This window comes from Mesoplodon mirus (assembly GCF_964341445.2).
Source record: "Mesoplodon mirus genome assembly, chromosome: 11".
Taxonomy (NCBI): Eukaryota; Metazoa; Chordata; class Mammalia; order Artiodactyla; family Ziphiidae; genus Mesoplodon; species Mesoplodon mirus.
Window position 1 is genome coordinate 77,361,667 of NC_138987.1, and position 20,131 is coordinate 77,381,797.

The window sequence follows — 20,131 nt, forward strand, 5'->3', positions numbered from 1 at the left end:
AGAAGGTCTCCAGATCGGTGAATGGAAGTACACAATATTAGTTGTCTTTGCTACTTTTTATATTCTTCTTGGAGTGAATTCTGACTAGAACCTGCTTGACTTCTTTCAACTCTGTATGTCTAGTGTGGAGGCTTTTGGATCCTAACTATGAGTGAAATTACATCAGTGGTATTTAGTGCAGAGTTTAACACAGTAACTAATGATGCAGCCCAGATCTGAATCTGGTCTGATGCTTCAGACTTCAGGCTTTTTGTTCTACACTAGTTTATCTCAGAGGTGGAATGACATAATCAAAGCCATAGTTCAGCTGCAGTGAGCAGTAGACACCAACCAGAAGGCTGGTCCAGTAATTCCTGGGTAGGGTAAGGAGAAGGAAGAGAGAGTACTTAACAAAAGTGATAGAGATTAATAAGAAGAAACCAAACTGAAACTATGTAATTGAAAAGTATATTTAATTTACATGATCAAAGAGAAAAAAAAATTGAAGAGCCAGATGACCTCTGCACTTGTAACTTAAAGTGTATCAGCTAATTACTGCTCATGATAGCTCAGGTTTTATCATCCAGATTACAATTACCGTTTTTTTAAAAGTCATAGTTCTTTTCTTTTAGAAGCCTTGAAATGCTGCATTTGTCCATTGATGGAACTAGTATCCTTTTCTTCTGTAATCTCTCTGACTCTTTTTAGAGCTCTACTACAGTAGAAAGGACTTGAGAGCTAGTTCTTCCAGATACTGCTTTGTTTTATAAAGTATAAACTTTAGTTTCCACCCAGTTGGTATGCATAAACTTTTCTCCTCCCTCAGCAGTTTACTGTTGATTTCACTCTCTGCAGCATCTACAGAACAAAATCTATCCAATCAAAGTGATTTTCTTCAAGAGCCATTACAGGTAACTTTTCCAGACTGATCTTTCATTTACTCTTCTTTGCTATTCAGGGAGGAAACTCTTGCTTTGGCAAGAATGCTCAGACTCGCTGATTCTAATATACCTAATGAAATTATTGCAAATGTTCTAAGGATACCTAGTTTTTTAGATTAAGTACATCTGGTTCTCAAAAGATTCCGTAATAAACATGGGGAAGTCATCTGTTATAATAGAGAAGGTTAGCTGATGTTAGTAAGGAAAGAGTGAGCCTGAAGAATTCGGAGGTACTTTGGGAATCTTACTTTGCTGTTGAGCTACCTAAGTCACTTAGTATATTGGCAGAGTAAAGGGTGTAAAGAAAGAGACTAATTTTGCTTAACTCATGGTTAGCCAGTCCCACCCGCCTACATATATCTGACATTCTGATGAACTAATTTTCACAGAACACACTTAAAGTTATAAAGGGACCAGATCATTGAGATCTGTAAATGCCACATTGCATTTCCATCAATAGTAAGTTCAAGATTTGCTAGTTTTCTGGTCATTACTTAAAAAAAATTTTTTTTTTCTCAGGATCCCTCTGAAAACCTTATGGCAATTTTCTAGACAGCAACTGCTTTGACAGTAGGTTAAATATTTTGATCAGGTGGTTCAGCAGTTGTTGCCTTCCCTTCCAAAAACTTACGAGTAAATACCATTTGTTTACAGTGGTTTATATTTAGTTTAAGATGTAGCTCGGTTTTCAAAATGTGTTTGTTAAGCAGGGTCCCTCGCCCCAGTCACTGCTTTAACTAAAGAATTCCATGTTATCTGGTCTAGCTATTAGGTTCTATATGAGGCTTTCAAGTGACAAGTTTAAGATTTTGTTTGATAAACCAATAGTCTGGTAGTTCTCAGGGCATGCCTGTGGGATGGCTACATCAGAATCACTTGGTCACTTTAATAAAAGTATATATAGTTGACCCTTGAACAGTATGCATTTGAACTGCTTGGGTCCACTTATACATGGGTTTTTTCCACTAAATTCATAGAGTACTACGCTTCATGAATTTGCGTGTCATCCGTGCGCAGGGGCCATGCTAATCTCTCTATCGTTCCAATTTTAGTATATGTGCTGCCGAAGTGAGCACTAAATACATAGAGTACTACGGATCTGAGGTTGGTTTAATCCAAAGTTGCAGAACCACGGGTATGAAGGGTCAACTATGGGACCTGAGCATCTGCGAATTTTGGTATCCATAGTGGGTCTTGGAACCAATTCCCTGTGGATACTGAGGGATGACTGTGTTGTTAGACACCACCTTAGACCTATAGGGTCAGAATTTCCAAGGGTGTCGTCTAGTCATCTGTATTTTTAATCTGCTCCCTGGGTGAATCTGCACATCCATTTTTTGGAACCACTGGCCTCAAACATCATGCTTACTCAGCAGTACTTAAAATGAACTCTGGTCTTCTTAAAGAGCAATAATTTGGAAGCAAGAACTGCCGTAACTTCTAAATAAATACTAATATAAAGAATGTTTCTTTATCTTTTGTGTTAAGTTAACGTTTTAACTAAAATTCAAAGTCTTTTAAAGCTTAACTATCAAGTGGGCCAAGTTGCCTTAACTTAGTATCTTTGAATTTTTCTTTGGCAATAGAGTTAGTTATGTCCCCACAATAGCCAGTCTCACTTATTTTGGGTGGTTGTCTCATTGTTTTAATGAGAGGACCAGAAGAAAGACCTACTTTTAGAAACACTACCATTTTATAATAATTCTAATAGTTCGGTCAGATCTAAATTATACCTATTTATTTAGGTACATTAAATGCTCTAAAGGATTTCAAAATTTTCTCCATAAGACCTTTTAAAGGTCTTCCATGAGACTTTTTAGAACTTGGTCCCCATCTCCTTATCAAGAAGTGGCAAATCATGATGAACCCTTCTAGAAGGTCACTGAAACATAACTGTTGTGATATTTGGTTACCATTAATTAGTTTCTGTTTAACCCATTTTATTACTTGGGCTTCTGAGAACCACATTGAAACATTTAGATAAAAGGAGTGGATTCACCGACACTTCAGACCTTGCCATTGCTAGAATTTTATGGATCTCTGTTATGTTCTAGTACCTGTTGTACCATAGCATTCCTTCCTAGCTACTCTTAGTTTTTAATTGATTACAGTTGTCACAGCATTAGTTCCTACCGTGCTTTCTCCCAATTTGTATTTTATACCTATTAGCTTTAATTTTTCTTAGAATATTGGTGCTATTGTGATTTATATAGAGCTTATCCTTTCTATTTATACTTCTGCCAACTTCTGTAAGACACTGAGAGCACTTAGAGTAAAAGCATAGTTGTCATGATCCCTGGCAGGCCTGTGCCTAGAGCATTAATGTGCCCTGGGCTCATCTCCCATGGAACTGCTATTGAGAGCCTGGCAGAAAATCTGACCCCAGATTTCCAGGGCCAAGAGTCTTGATAAGTGAGGATGGGATCAGATGTGTAGCTCTGGTGACTAGGCCTGGAAAGGCAATGTAGCTGACTGCTTGGATTTGAATCTTAGCTCTTCTGCTTAATTTTAGTGTGACCTTGGGTAAATTACTTAACTTTCTTTGCTTCTGCCTGATTATGAATAAAATGGGAATAGTTGTACCTATTGCACAGGGTTATTGTTAGGATTAAATATATTAATATGTGTTAAAAGTGTTTAGCATACCATTTGGCACTAGTGATTGCTCCACGAGAGTAATGTGTTAGGAAGCCCAGGGCCCAAGAAATATAAAGTGAACAACATGTGCCTTTTACAATGTTTTATATCTTCCTGTATTTAGGCTGCTTCTTCTCCAGTTACTTGTAGCTCAAATGCTTGCTTGGTTACTACCGATCAGGCCTCTTCAGGATCTGAAACAGAGTTTATGACCTCAGAGACTCCTGAGGTAATAAGAGACCAATTGTCTTAATTTCTTTTCTGTCTTAAAGAATAGCAGAACCAGTTTATTGTATGAATTACAGGCATAATCAGTTTAATGATTTAACATTTATACCTTACTAATGTTTGCTTTCTATAGATGTTGTAGTCCTGGAACTTATACAGGTAACTTTAACTTTATTGTGACCTTACCGTATACATGGACTTAATAGTGTTTTGCCTTTTCAGATACAATAAATATATCCAAATTGCTAGTGTCAAAAAAAAGTGAAAATTTCTAGGTAAGGGTAGGGTTAGTTCAAGTTTCTCACTATATTCATGTTGAAGGACTCCTTAGGAGAAAAATCTTTTTATCCATGTAACAGAAGACTCAATAACTTTATAGTTTTAATATTAGCACTGACTCAATTGGAATGAGTTACATTCTCTTTTTGCCTAATTTTGTCAAAGCATTTTGACGGTATTACGTTTTTCTTCTCGATTCTCAAGTGAAAGTTTTTGCTGTGTTTGAGCAAATCCTTGAGATAGATATAGCAAGATAGGATGATTTTTTGGATTAATTTAGCAATTCTTAGGTTTTATTATTATTTTTTGGTTAACTATTATATGAGAATTTGTGTTCTTTGTATAAGAAAATAAAGGTAAGCATTAGTTTTTATGGTGTTGACTTGGTCTAAATTAAAATTGATTGGTTCCTTATTTTAAGAAGAGGAAGTGTTTGCCACCTAGTGAGTCACAGCTGTCTGCTTCAAAATCTCATTGGTATTGGTTTCTTCATATCTTTTAAAGCATTTGGCTTTATAATCTACTATATTAAGGACTTGCTTATTCCCTTAGTTAAGAGTTATTTAGATTAGCTCAGGTTTGGTTTTCTTTTTTTAGGCAGCTGACTGAGGAATCCACTAATAAGACTTTAAAATAGAGAAAAATTAACACTGACTAAGTAACTAACCCAAGGTTTTTCTTAAGCCTAATTCTTCTGTATGAATTTGGAATAATACTAGATTCTGAACTGGAAAATACCATTACAGGGTTTGAAAAGGACTAGGTGCTCATAAAAAGTTCAGTCCCTCGTCTGTTAGACTGATTAATAGTAAGATTCTCACTTAGTCAGCAAGCTGTGCAAAAGCAAATGCTAGTGTGCATCCTCAGCAATTGAGATTTGAAATTGTAAGCAAAAGCTATTCTTCTGCATTCCTGTGTCCAAATGTTGTCCTATAGGACTTGCTGACTTATGCCAGTCTGGGGTTTAGTGTAAGTTAACTGTTTATTGTATGGCAGGTGATTGGCTGATACTGCATTTCTCCTCCCTAGGCAGCAGTTCCCCCAAGCAAGAAACCGTCTTCACTAGCTTCTCCAAATCCTCCCATGTCAAAGGGCTCTGAACAGGGCTTCCAGTCACCTCCAGCAAGTAGTAGTTCAGTAACCATTAACACAGCACCCTTTCAAGCCATGCAGACAGTGAGTATGAAACGTGAATGATGATTGCAGTTCATTATTCCTGTTAAAAAGCTATTGTTTCTCTTACATCTCTTACATTAGGTACTATGTGAAAAAATTTGCCTTTTCTATTACTCTTTTTGGGGCTGGTAGAATTTGCATTTGTCCAATGGAAATATTGTTTGTGTGGGAAGAGTATTAAATCCAAAGCCTCAATAATTTTGAATGGAAGTTTTTATCAGGGCCTTTTCCCCTCTGAAAATTAGTGGCAGGCAAAGCTGAGGACCCATATTAAATAAATGAAATGTGAGTGAGAAACATAATTTTCTGTAAATCGCTTAATAATACTAACCATTACTAATATCACAGTAGTAATGTTCCATGGCATCAATAACCTGAAATACAGGACACATACTTGTGTGTTCTATCACTGCTGAAACTTTCATTTGATTTCATCTTCATCTCATCTGGGTTTTGGAGAATTGTTCAGATTTCTATGGTATTTTGAATTACATATTCCGCTACAAATTGCAGTTTAAAACTTCTTAAGGTGATATTTCAGCTAGGTTTGTATGTTTATTCTCTAAACGTAGAAAAGAATAAAACTTTTCTTGAGAAAAAAGCAAAAAGTCTTAGCCAATAAGTACCTTTCCTGATGGTGCTTTAAGGTCCCACTCCAGGTACTTTCGTGTGATGGTGGTGGGATGGGGCCAGTGGAGTGGTAGTGGAAAGCAGGCACAATGCAGGGAGATGGTCTGGTGAATTCACACCCCTGAATTCACTAACCTTATTACTTCCTGCTTGGCCACGTAGCACAGCTTTGTGTCCTTGCTTTCCCTCTATCCCTGTCAATCCATCCTACACGGTATTGCCACATTGGTTTTACTAACTTTTTCTTATTCCTAATTAAAAGCAAATATTGGTCCATTATAGAATGATATTGAAAGTCCTTTGCCTGACACTCAGTAACTTTTGAAGTCTGGTGTAACTTGCCAGACTAGTCCCCCGGGCTTGCCTTGTACGCTCTTGTCACAATACCTTTTTTTGTGTGGTGTGTGTTTTAAGATTTTTAATTTTAATTTGAAATGAAATACAGTTATTCATTCAACAAATTGGAAAATATTAAAACAGTTGTTATCTAGAGTGGGGAAAGAAATAAGAAAGTTTTATACACTGCTGATGTGACAGTAAATCGTCACAACCTTTTAGGAAAGGCATTTCCTGTTAAAATTTTTTAAGAAGGGGGCATAAAGCCGTGACAGAAGTTTCACCTTGAGGAATCTATACTACAGGAACAAAGGGATTAGTAGCTAAGGATATGCTTCAGTAGCTGAAGATATGTTGTATATAACGGCACTAGAAGGCAATCGCAACAAAACCAATCTCAATTGGAGACCATCTGAACGTCTGTTAACTGGGCAATGATTGACTAAATTATGGTATTTCCAATTCTATGGCTCGCTCATTCACTCACCGTATATATTTTTCGAGGCAGGCATTGTTTTACTGTATGCCAGGCATTGTTCTAGATACTGGGGGTAAGGAAGTGAATAATACAGATTTGTCCCCTTTATCATGAAGCTTACATTCTAGTGTGTGTGTGTGTGTGTGTGTGTGTGTGTGTGTGTGTGTGTGTGTGTGTAGCAAGGGAGAGACAAAAATGATAAATGATAATAACAACAGCAACAATAAAACAAGTCAGTTAACCTTTAGAATAATTGCCTGTTTCTAGAGGCAGGTACCTTGGGTTTTTCAGTGAAAAAATTACATCCAGATTTTTATTCTGCTTTGAATCTTTGTGTCCTGATTAGTTGCTCCTGGTGTGTCTTCTCATTGTATTTTGGAAATTTTTTTTTTTTTTTTTTTTTGCGGTACGCGGGCCTCTCACTGTTGTGGCCTCTCCCGTTGTGGAGCACAGGCTCCGGACGCGCAGGCTCAGCGGCCATGGCTCACGGGCCCAGCTGCTCCGCGGCATGTGGGATCTTCCCGGACCGGGGCATGAACCCGTGTCCCCTGCATCGGCAGGCAGACTCTCAACCACTGCGCCACCAGGGAAGCCCTGGAAATTTTTAATAGCACTTATCCTACTTTATTTTTATGTTTTTTAAGTGAAACTTCAGACTTTATCTGGATTTCCCTAGTTTTTCCACCAGTGTTCTTTTTCTTTGCCAGGATCCCATGCAGGGTGCCACATTGCATCACAATACCTTTTTGCTCATGCCAATCTGTCTTCTCTACCTGTTTGGATTCTATCCAGTATAAATTGGTTCTTATTTGTTTGCTTACTCATTTATTCAATAAACAGGTAGTTATGAAGCCAGGCACTGTTCTTAGGGGTTGTAACAATGGAGAATAGACAGGTATTTGTGCTTAAGAAGCTTATACTTTATTACGGAGGTGGGAGGGCTAGAGAGAAAAATATTCATATATATATTATATCAGATGCTATGTGTAGTGAGGAAAAATGGAGCAGGATAAGGCGGCTAGAGAGTAACAGAAGTGCTGTATTATAGATGATTACCAGAGTCTGGACAGATCATTGCCTGCTACATGGTAGAAATTCAGTAAATGGCATATTTTTTCATTCGTTTTCAGTTTCTGAAAAAGTACCCTTTTCCCCTATATAGCTTTCATTCTCAGTAAGCATTATTATAATGTAATAGCAGGAGAGTTAATTTTTGTACTTGGTTTAACTTCTGTCAGAAATCAAATAGAAATTTGTTTTTTTTACTGTGGTAAAATATGCATAAACATAAAGTTTACTGTTTTAACTGTATTTAAATGTATAATTCAACGGCATTAAGTACATCCACAGTGTTGTACAGCCATCACCACTATCTATTTCCAGAACTTTTTCATCATCCCCTCCCCCGTCCTTGCCCCTGGTAACTTCTATTCTACTTTGTCTCTCTGAATTTACCTATTCTTAGGTACCTCATATAAGTGGAATCACAGTATTTGTCCTTTTATATCTGGCTTATTTCAGTTAGCACAGAATTTTCAAGGTTCATCCATGTTGTAGCATGGATCAGAATTTCATTCTTTTTTATGGTGAAATAACATTCCATTGTATGTATGTACCACATTCTGTTTATCCATTCATCTGCTGATGGACACTTGGGTTGTTTCCATCTTTTGGCTATTTTGAATAATGCCATGAACATTGGTGTACAAATATTTGAGCCTCTGCTTTCAGTTCTTTTGGGCATATGCCTAGAAGTGGAATTGCTGGATCATATTCTACTTGGTAATTCTACTTGGTAAATGGGAATTCTGCATTTAGCTTTTTGAAGAACTGCTGTACTATTTTCTGCAGTGGCTGCACCATTTTACATTCCCACCAGCACTGCACGAGGGTGGCAACTGTACCACACCCTCAGCAATACTTAGATTTTCTTTTTTTTTTTTTTTTAAGTAATAGCCATCCTAATGGGTATGAAGTGGAATCTCATTGTGGTTTTGATTTATATTTGTCTAATGACTAATGATGTTGTGCATCTTTTCATGTGCTTATTGGCCATTTATCTTCTTTGAAGAAATGTCTATTCAAGTCCTTTGCCCATCAAATAGAAGTTTTTGAATGTTGCAGAGTTTTGCTGAATGTCACCTTTAATTGTTTTCTATAAAACTTCACAAATGACTCAGTGTACCCTGTCTTTTAAGGTATTTAATGTTAATGCACCTCTGCCTCCACGTAAAGAACAAGAAATAAAAGAATCCCCTTATTCACCTGGCTACAATCAAAGTTTTACTACAGCAAGTACACAGACACCACCCCAGTGCCAACTGCCAGCTATACACGTAGAACAAACTGTCCTTTCTCAAGAGACTGGTAAGATCTTTGTGTATCATATTTTGAAGACTTAGATGAGAGCTAATTAAATGGAAAGCAAGTCTGTAGTGACACTTGAGAGGTTCTTTCTTGACTAGTAAGCCTTATCTTTTCACATGTTCAAGTATTGAGAAACACTTAATGCTTTTTCATCTCTTTAGTTAGTTCACTTATTACTTTTAACTTTTGTAGAGGTAGAACTTAGATGGTTGATTTAACCATGAAGTAGGCTTTTATTTTTAAATCTGATTGCTTTGATTACCATCAACAGTGGTAGAGGTGCATGAGGCACTATCCAGCTGCTTTTATGAAGGTTTTGAAACCATTCTGTTAACTCCGTGTTAGCACAGATGGCTATCTGGCCTTTTTTCTTCCCTCTTGTAATAAAGCATTGATTAATGTGAGGATATAATTTAGTATGCTTATTCTACTCTTTGCTTAGAGATGGGAGACACTTTTGATCGTTCATGCTATTCTAATACGTACATGAAAGAATAGCAACTTTGTAGTTATTTCCCAATTTAAGAAGCACTTGTAGATTTTTAGTGTTGGTATTTCAGGCCCCTATTGGGTTTTCTAAAACTTAAGCTGGAGCAAACAAATTGCTTGGTTAATCACAAGAGGTAGTAAATGTAAATCCCTGGACCTAGCCACAAATGACCTCATGCTCTTCTCACCTGTACTGTGAAAACATAGGGCAGGTGATTTACATAAAGGATACTTTTTGTCATATTCCTTTTCAATTACAGTATTAATAAGAGTTCATTTTCTTTTACTCCTCGATCTGGCATATTTAGCCTGTTTTTTTCCTTTAATTGTGGTAAAATATACGTAACATAAAATTCATCATTTTAAACATTTTTAAGTGTACAGGTTTTATGGCATTAAGTACATCCAGGTTGTTGTGCAGCCATCACCACCATTCATCTCTAGGAATTTTTCATCTTCCCCATTTAACACTAACTCCCCATTTCCCTTTTCCTGTAATCCCTGGCAACCAGCATCCTACTCTATGAATTTGACTGCTCTAAATACTTAACTTATATAAGTGGAATCATAGAGTATTTGTCCTTTTGTAACACCATAATGTCTTCAAGGTTCATCCATGTTGTATTGTAGAATGTGTCAGAATTTTCTTCCTTTCTAAGGCTGAATATATTTTATTACTTAAATATATATATATAGAGAGATATCTGTGTCTTTCTCTATATATACACATACATACCTATAGCATCTGTTTTTTTAAAAAAGGGACAAAGTTGTATTAAAGGTTTTGATATACACTGACTTCTAAGTATAACGAATATTAAACTTTTATTACCATTTAACTCTTGGACTCTAAAACTGTTTCCTTAAGCAGCAAGTTATCCTGATGGAACTATTCAAGTAAGCAATGGTAGCCTTGCCTTTTACCCAGCACAGACGAATGTATTTCCCAGACCCTCTCAACCATTTGTCAATAGCCGGGGATCTGTTAGAGGATGTACTCGTGGTGGGAGATTACTAACCAATTCGTATCGGTCCCCTGGTGGTTATAAAGGTATGCTCTGAATAAAATTTGTATGTTTACTTGACTCAAACTGTTTTTACTTTACCTTGTTCCTTTTTGTGGTTTCCATTTATAATGTAGTAGAGAATTCCCTGTTTCTGCAAAATATGGTGTTTCTAATATGTCTGTTGTCTATAACAGAGGAACTCTTTGAATGAAAAACAGATCGATCCTGTGACTTACTGAAGTGAAAGGTTGAGCATTTTGGTTTTTTTTCAGGGATGAATTTTGGTTTTCATATTTGAAGAATTTCTTTTTTCTGTTAATTGACTTGGCTGGCTCAAAACATGTCATATTTAAGACAGCGCCCATTTCCTAGTTATCAGAGTATACCACAGATGAAAACTTTGAGACAATAATAGTGATACGCTTTTAAGTTAGATATGGTTCCAAGTATTCTAGTCACTGCTGGTATTAGCAGAAGTACTCTAGACCAAGGCCTTAACCACCATCCTTTCCCAACCCCACCTGCATCCCAGCAATAGTAAATTTCCACAGTTTGCTTGTTTGAAGTCTGTGATATTTTTATAAATGTGTGTTTTATTGTGGAAACAGTATTATGGAGTTTGCTTAAAGAAGGCATAAATCTAATGATGGCTTTATAGGATCAATTTAACTTTCCAAGTGGTATAGAACAGACTATTTATAAGTTTAGTGTAATTTTGCCCATAATTTTATGTAAGTTGTTTATTTATTAGGTTTTGATACCTATAGAGGACCTCCTTCAATTTCCAATGGAAATTATAGCCAGCTACAGTTCCAAGCTAGAGAGTATCCTGGAACACCTTATTCCCAAAGGGTAAGAATAATTGTTATAACTGAACAATAGTACAATTGACGTGAAGCTGGTGACTAAACTATAGTAGAGTCGTAATTTGTTTTGTAAAGACACTCTTGTAACTATGGAGAGTGGATCTGGAAGCTTTTCTAATAACCCAAGTAGGGTACATGACAACTGCCTGTCACATGGAACTTAGGAGGTCTTAAGGACTTTATTAAGTTTGCATTAACTCATTTACTCCGTCATCCTATAAGGGAAACTGGGGTTCAGAAACAAGTAACTTATCTAAGGTCACTCAGCAAGTAAATGATAGAACTAAGATTAGATGCAGGTTTCTTTTTAACTCCAGAGCCCATGGTCTTTACTATTTTGCCTTCAGTTTAACTTTTTTAGATATCAAGTATAGGAAAGTCCTTTTTTGTCAGTTTGATTTTTTTGGTTTATTCTTGATTGACTAGTTCAGCAGATTTTCTTTACTATATATGATAAAAGACTGATAGGACGATGGTAGACATTCCACTTGAACAGCCCTTGGGAACTCCCTGTCGTTGGTCATATATGTATATGAATTTATACTACATTAGCATTTTCAGTTTTGAAGTTTTACAAGCCTTTAAGTATGTATATGGTATTTTACTGAGTTCTGTTGTTAATATACAAAGGACCTCATGGTTACGTGAGGTAAGATAGATGTCTATACAGAGGCAATATTGAAGAACACACCAGGTCACCTAAATGACTTGGGTTTGACCCCTGATCTCACCAGTTTCCTCTTTGTGTGACCTTGGGCCTGTTACGTAAACTTTCTGAGCTTTAGTTCCTTATCTGTTAGGTGAAGACTCATCTGTTTGAGTTACTTATCTTACTCTGAAGTGTTGGGGATTACACTATGAGAGATTCTGAGGATTAAATGAAGTCATATACATACATAAGTGCTTTGCATATATCAAGGATGCAAATATTAACTGTTATTACTTGATTGTCACGTACTGTGTGTGCAGGGAAAACTTTGATTAATGCGGTCTTTCAGTAATGGAGCTATCTGTTCTTAATACCAGTATTCTAGTATTTTTGTGTGCTGCTTTAAATTTCTTCCTGAGGAAACATAAGATATCAATTATAGTAGTGCTGTTGGGAAGAGGATTAGGCGTTTGGGGTAGGAAAATTTATTATTCTTTTTACTGTATACATTCTCGTCCTGTTTAAATTTTTTATTACATGTATTGATATTAATCTGATTACACCATTAATTATTCTTTTCATGACTTGCATGGGGGCTGACTTTCACCATACTTGGGAGTCAGTTTGAAATGTTGCCTCGTGAACATTTTTTCTTAAAGATTCCAGGCAATAATATGTTCATACATTAAATTCTTATCAATTTCCCTGTCAAAACAAAACCAAACCCTAACATAGTTTGTAATTGTCTTCACCCTTTGGTTTATAAATAGAGCAAGACTGAAACTGTCTGTATTTTTGCTTTATCATCTCCTTTTGTATTGAGATGAGGCACAGAGGACCAGGACATATTTCTGAATTTCCCTCATTACCTAGCATTGTGTCTTTTATGTAGTGTTCTCTAAATGCTTTCTTGTTTTTGCAAGCATTAACATATCTAATTTGTCAAGTTAATTAACTGATGAAGCAAACATTGCTACTGTGACTCTTGCTTTATTTGTTTTTCTTGGTGTCAACTGAGCCCCTTTGGTTGCTGGAGAAGGCTAGATCAAGGGCTAGGAGGACTTAGTCTTACAAATTTATCTGCCAATAATAACTAATGACTGTTTTGCATTTTTGGTGCTAAGGTAAATATTATGTGTCCATTTTAGGATAATTTCCAGCAGTGTTACAAGCGAGGAGGAACATCTAGTGGTCCTCGGGCAAATTCGAGAGGTAAGGATAATTAATTGAGGAGTTTATTTACCCAAAACATACCTCTAGATCTTTCTTCATCCTTTGTCAAGTTCTCCCCAAAGTGTATTAGCATTTATCTTTTGAGGTTTTCAGTTTGCTTAAATGTTGTACTGAAGATCTGAGGGAGATATTAGACTACTAGAAAGGCTGTGGAAATCATTTGTCAATTTAAGTGTGTGTGTGTTTTAAATTTGCTTGACACCAGAGCATAATTTAACCTTCAATACATATTCACTATGCTGACTTGATATAGTTTCAGGTGATATTTCAGGACGGTGGTTTTGGAATAATGGGCACTTTTAGATACTCTAGTGCTCCTTAGTACATTGATAGATAGGAATAAACAACAATTAAGACACAATGACTTGAACAAAAGCAGGATACTTTTAATACTTCTTAAAATGTGAAGGTTCAGTGTAACTGAGAAAATCAAGAATTACTGAAGATTAACTTTGTCACAAGAAAAGAGAAACTTTTCCTTTTAAGAAAGTAGCCACTATTCACAAGAAAAGAGAAACTTTTCCTTTTAAGAAGGTAGCCACTATTCACATTATCTTTGCCTTCTATCTGAGCAGTGTTTTTGTACAATACTGAAAACATTAAAATTTTATGATACCACATTAACTTAGAAATAAAGAACAAGCATTTATTATGGGGCTTAGTACCATAACAAAATATGTTTGAATGTCTAGTAGGCTAGTAGTTCCAGAAGTTGCTACTTTTATGTAATCTCAGTTTTCTTGAGTCCTTCTCCGTTAGATACTTAGAGTAGATTTATCACTAAGGAATTAAGAACTCAGAATTATGGGAGAAAGGTAGAGAATTAAAGAGTGTTCACACCTGGGTTTTAGACTCTGCTAACCATAATTACTGTTAAGTTATCCAACCTTTGGGGGCCTCATTTTTTTAATATTAAAAAAAAATGAGGTTGCTGGACAGAATCATCCAGGTCCTTTCTGGCTTTTAGAATAGTAGTAGAAAAGCCTATTGTCAGAGAAATCTAGAAGAGTATACTGTAGCTATACTTTATTGCTTTTTAAAAAAAATTTACTATAAAATGTATTTTTATCTGTATTTCAGTAGCCGACTAATGTTAAATATTGTGTTCAAAGCTAACTGCTTCATTATGAGAAACTCACTGTTGCTAATAAAACAGCAGGGTGGAGTGATTCTTCTCAGGTGAGCAGCCCAGAAAGAGACAACGAAACCTTTAACAGTGGTGACTCTGGACAAGGAGACTCCCGTAGCATGACCCCTGTGGATGTGCCAGTGACAAACCCAGCAGCCACCATACTGCCAGTACACGTGTATCCCCTGCCTCAGCAGATGCGAGTTGCCTTCTCAGCAGCCAGAACCTCCAATCTTGCCCCTGGAACTTTAGACCAACCTATTGTGTTTGATCTTCTTCTGAACAACTTGGGAGAAACTTTTGATCTTCAGCTTGGTAGATTTAATTGCCCAGTGAATGGCACTTATGTTTTCATTTTTCACATGCTAAAGCTGGCAGTGAATGTGCCACTGTATGTCAACCTCATGAAGAATGAAGAGGTCTTGGTATCTGCCTATGCCAATGATGGTGCTCCAGACCATGAAACTGCTAGCAATCATGCAATTCTTCAGCTCTTCCAGGGAGACCAGATATGGTTACGTTTGCACAGAGGAGCAATTTATGGAAGTAGTTGGAAATATTCTACGTTTTCAGGCTATCTTCTTTACCAAGATTGAAAGTCAGTACAGAATTGACAATAAAAGGATATGGTGTTCTGATTAGTGGGAATAAAGGAAAAGTAGTCCTTGCCCTTCTGACAGATTGGTTTAGGAAAATGTTTTCATTCCTAGAGGAAGGAGGAGGTCCTTACTTTTTTGTTTTCCTCCCCATGGTGAAAAATTTCAAGCTGAATGACAATTAGCACTAATCTGGCACTTTATAAATTGTGATGTAGCCTCGCTAGTCAAGCTGTGAATGTATATTGTTTGCACTTAATCCTTAACTGTATTAACGTTCAGCTTACTAAACTAACTGCCTCAAGTTCAGGCAAGTTATAATGCCTTGTTGTGCCTCAATAAAAAAGTTACATGCACCTTCAGTGTTCTTACTTGATTAAACATTTAGTTAAGAAGCAAAATGTTTAATTTTTAGTGTTCACACTGGTAACTCTTGAATGGGAATCTATTCGTGGGTTCATACTGTTATTTTAAAATAAGCCTTTTATATATAACAGCTCCTTTTAGAGTTACTTTTATCTGTTGTTATACATATCATCCATCAAAAGATTTCATCTGTTTTCCACTGGCCAAATCACGTATTCTCCTTGAAGCTGTTTTGCAGTAGGGTGTTTTATCCTTTAGTTAGCTATCTTCAAGTACCTACTATATGAATAATAATACAAGATAGAGTACGCAATACATGGGTAATACTACTGGTCCACCATCAGTAAGGCTTATGCTTTCTAGTGGATTCTTAATTTGAGTAGGTAAAATATTTAGTCATCAAAAAGCATAGGTCTGTGGTCAGGCAATGCTGTATTTGAGTGCTGATTTTGCCACTTAGTAACTGATCTTGGGCAAGTTATTATACCTCAAAGATTTTTTTAAAGACCATTTCCTGAAATGCAAAATGGGCATGATAGAACAGCCTTAGGGCAGTTGTGAAGTTCAACTAAGAATTTATCTAAAAGGCTTTACACAGTGCCTGGCACATAAGCATTTAATAAATGTTAGATGCTGTAATTGTGTTTTTCTCATTCGGAATATTTTAGGGTGCTGTGTGTGTATATACTGTCTTGTATGCAGTGTATCAGGCAATGCCAGAGTTTAGTATCCATTCTAGACATACATCCTCATGTCTCAATTTAAGTTTGTATATGATTCTTACTACTAAGAACTTAATAATATGTTTCTCAATTACTTTAAAGAATAGTAATTCAAAATAAACATTTTGATTGAATATTCCAGAGTTTATTAAGGGTTGGAGAAAGGGCATTCTTAGCCTGCAACCAAGCAAGTCACTTACTGAGACAGAAAGTTCTTGTTTTGATCCTCTGCTCACTCTGTGTTGTTAAATAATCTCAGGAAGATGTAAGAGCATTAAATTATTATGGTTAATATTTTTGAGCTAGGTGTGGGTTCAGCAATTAAATCCTTAAGCCATGTTTAATTCTGTGGTGTTAAGTGTTAGTACAGTGCTCTCAAGACAGAGGATGTAATGTGATTCACTATTTAACAGAACTTTTTCAATTCATGGTAAGTACTTTGTGAGTTAGGGATATTAGTATTCCAGTTAAATAAATTAGTTCATGGCTTTTATGTCCAGAACACAAAGTGAAAAGTATGCAGGAAAGCAGAAATATGATGAAATGCTTGAGGGGAAAACTTGATGTTTAAGAACAGTTGTTGATCAAGTTCAATGAGGCCTTAGTCTTTTTTAGCCACTGTTTTCTGCATTAGGGTCTTCAGCTTAGTCTTTTGTCCTGCACATGATCGACATTTATTGAAAAAATATTGTGAATGACTCTTTATATTTTTTAAGGTAAGTGTCCAACAAGAAGAGATTCATTAACTAGAGTATCCCCTCATGATAAACTCATGTTTTAGGAGAGTATTTTAAATGAAATACTATTTCTCTAAGTGTAAAGACAATAAACTCGAAAATTATTCTTAGACTTAAGGAATGAATGGACAAGATCTTTCATTCTGAAGCAGTGTAACTTTTGAAGACACAGTTCTTCTGGAAGCTTTTAGTAAAAGTCCAGATGTCTTTACAGAAAGATGTACACATGCAGATTTTAGATACCTTTGCAAGAGATGTAATGGGGATCCATAGGTAAAGCACATTTAGGGACCTTGAATAAGGAACTTATATTTTACTGAGAGGATCTTGTAGCTATGACTGAAGTGGAAAGGCATTCCATAAAATTACTATGTATCTCTGAATATATAGATTCTTAGTTGTCTTACTGGAGGTGGAGATAAGGTAAGTTTTTCTATTTTCTATAGATAGATTTTCTATAAATTCACCTCTGAGTTTCCTTTCACTTTAAATCTTTTAGTCTTTTGTTAAATGAATTCTTCCTTAAGAATTGTGAGCAACTGACTCTTACCTCCTCTAAAGTTATTTAGTGAGTAAATGCAGGTATTTAAAGCAGGAAATAATTTTGAGAGGTTTGCTCACTTGCCTCCCATACCAAGTATCTTTCTTGTCAACCATTCCATTTTTAAATGGAAACTTTCTAAACTCCATAATAGCTACAATTTTACAGTGCTTTGACATCACATACTGCGTTTTTATACTTCAGTCTTCCCTGTTTGCAAAGTTTTATTCCTTTATTGACTGATGTTCTGTTGTGATCCTTGTGATAACTAGGATGATATTTTATGTATTTTACAAGGCATATAAAGTATTTTATATGCCAAATAATTCTTGGCATATAGACGTTAAAGTCTTTCCATATGAATTCCACTCTGCTCCCACAGCAAACACTTCATTTTGATGAAAAAATTTTGAGTTGTCTCTCCAGGTCCTCCACGTGCTAATGTTATCTCAGAAGTATTCTTTTTCTTTTTTTGCTGTATGCGGGCCTCTCACTGCTGTGGCCTCTCCCGTTGTGGAGCACAGGCTCCAAGATGCACAGGCTCAGCGGCCATGGCTCACAGGCCTAGCTGCTCCACGGCATGTGGGATCTTCCCGGACCGGGGCATGAACCCGTGTCCCCTGCATCGGCCGGCAGACTCTCAACCACTGCGCCACCAGGGAAGCCCACTCAGGGGTATTCTTAATTGCCACTTTAATGATTAGGCTGATACCTTTGTCCTTATTTTTCAGCTTTTGGGCAAGTGTTGACAAAGTGATAGGTACAGCTCACTTGCTACCAGTGCAAGACGCTGAATGCCAGATGATAAAATATTGTTACCCATTATCAATATCAAGAGGCCTTAGGCTCACTAATTGTAAGTTTCTTAAGCATTATTCTTTTTTTTTTTTTTTTTTGTGGTACGCGGGCCTCTCACTGTTGTGGCCTCTCCCGTTGTGGAGCACAGGCTCCGGACGCGCAGGCCCAGCGGCCATGGCTCACGGGCCCAGCCGCTCCGCGGCATGTGAGATCTTCCCAGACCGGGGCACGAATCCGTGGCCCCTGCATTGGCAGGCGGACTCTCAACCACTGTGCCACCAGGGAAGCCCCAAGCATTATTCTTTTACTCATTTTATTTCAAGGGCCTTATATGTTGAAATAAATCATTAATTTAGGTGGGTTTTAATTTACCATAAAACCCAAATAGGTGGGTTATCTATCTGATTTGTACCTGGCTCACGGGCTACAAAGATGAATGTTCAGACACATCAAGTATATCAATTTTATCCATTTCATCTGCTGAGAGCAAATCTCTTGAGTTATTTCTCTGATTTCTATCACACTTCTGTTTTTTTCTGTTCTATATCTGGAAATCTTACTATTCAGAAGCTAAACCTCCTTGGACAAGTTATTTAATCTCATCTTTTCTCTTGTTTCTAAGTTTTCACTTTCTGGAAGATTTCCTTGATTTTGTCTTCTGACCTTTTTACAGAGTTTAGATTTCTGCTACGTTTAAAATTTATAAGTACACATCTGTTATCTTGAATGTTCCTTACATGTGTATTCCATTCTTGTGATTGCACTATTGTCTAATTCTAAGGATAGTTGGTTTTCTTAAAGTTTTCTTCCCTCTGTAGTCTATTTCTGTACTTCGTTTGTCCTAGGCTCATATCTGTATTGTTATATTTGCTCAGAATCTTGTGATTATTTGTTGACTGTTGATATTTAAGAATGTGGCACCTAAATATGATTGGAAGCTTTGAATGCAGAGGTGGGGCTTGTTGATTTTGGGGTTTGTAGTAGCATGATTTTTGTGGGGAGAACACCAATGTGGAAGTAGGGAAGAGCTTTCTAAGTGGGGCACAAAACCCAGAAGCCGTAAAAGATGGATAAATTTGACACATAGAATTTATTCCCCTAAAACTTGTTAGGGGACATAATGTCAAAAGACAAATGGCTGCCTGCAGTGGGAGAAAATCAAGAAAAAGATGGCCCAAAAAAGGAGCCACAGAAGTGAAGAGACAGTTCATATGTGCTTATAAAAAAAAAAAATCAGTAAGCATATGTAAAGTCTTAAAGTGCGTATTTTGGCAAGCATGTGGGAATAGGGGCACTCATAGTGTAGATGGTAATAAAATTAGTACTTTTTGGAGAGAGAAAGTATATGCTTTCTAACCCAGAAATTGCACTGCTAGGAATTTACAAGCAGTTTTGGAATTCTGCCAAGGTACATGCATAGAGATATTGTGTATAGCATTAATTATAACAGCAAAAACTGGAGAAACAACCTAGATGCCCCTCAGTAGGAAATTGGTTAAGTCAGAACAGAAGAATATAGATCAGTGTGTGCAAAATATCATTTGTGTAAAAATTCCTAAAAGCACATATATGTGATTCCTTGAATTATTTTTTTTCCTGGTAGTATATACAAAACTTGATAGTGTTGGCTTTAAGGAAAAGGGGTTGTAGTAGGTATTTTTCATTCTGCATATTACTATAGAACTTTAAATGTACATATTACTTTTTGTTAAAAATTTTAAAGATAAAATGGTAGATTGCTATGGTACTTACCCTGCTTTGTCTTTCCTTGGCTAGAGCTTGAGGGTCTGCTTTAATTATCATTAAGCCCGGGATAACACATGGAAGAGTTACTGTAAAAACCTTTCACCTTTCACTAATATTTGCATTTCACTTCATAATTTAAAGAGTACTCTCATTTGTGTAATCTTATTTGATCTTCACAATGGTCCTGGTGAGGTAGATGCT

General features: G+C 36.4%; 1 protein-coding gene across 18 annotated transcripts in view; it reads left to right on the plus strand.

The window, feature by feature from the left end:
- The window catches only part of CAPRIN2 (caprin family member 2), a 41,995-nt gene extending 26,619 nt beyond the window's left edge, over window positions 1-15,376 (plus strand). For 6 of the 18 annotated variants that reach the window (XM_082634754.1, XM_082634770.1, XM_082634758.1 and 3 more), the window contains 8 exons: window positions 835-890; window positions 3,682-3,786; window positions 5,094-5,240; window positions 8,883-9,051; window positions 10,409-10,591; window positions 11,299-11,399; window positions 13,211-13,274; window positions 14,452-15,376. In XM_082634754.1, coding sequence (XP_082490880.1) covers window positions 835-890; window positions 3,682-3,786; window positions 5,094-5,240; window positions 8,883-9,051; window positions 10,409-10,591; window positions 11,299-11,399; window positions 13,211-13,274; window positions 14,452-15,020 — 1,394 coding nt within the window. In that variant the 3' untranslated portion in view covers window positions 15,021-15,376. Of the gene's footprint in view, window positions 1-834; window positions 891-3,681; window positions 3,787-5,093; window positions 5,241-8,882; window positions 9,052-10,408; window positions 10,592-11,298; window positions 11,400-13,210; window positions 13,275-14,407 lie in introns of all 18 variants that reach the window. The other 12 variants (XM_082634771.1, XM_082634755.1, XM_082634762.1 and 9 more) reach the window with 12 other exon arrangements.
- The last annotated feature ends 4,755 nt before the right edge of the window (window positions 15,377-20,131 follow it).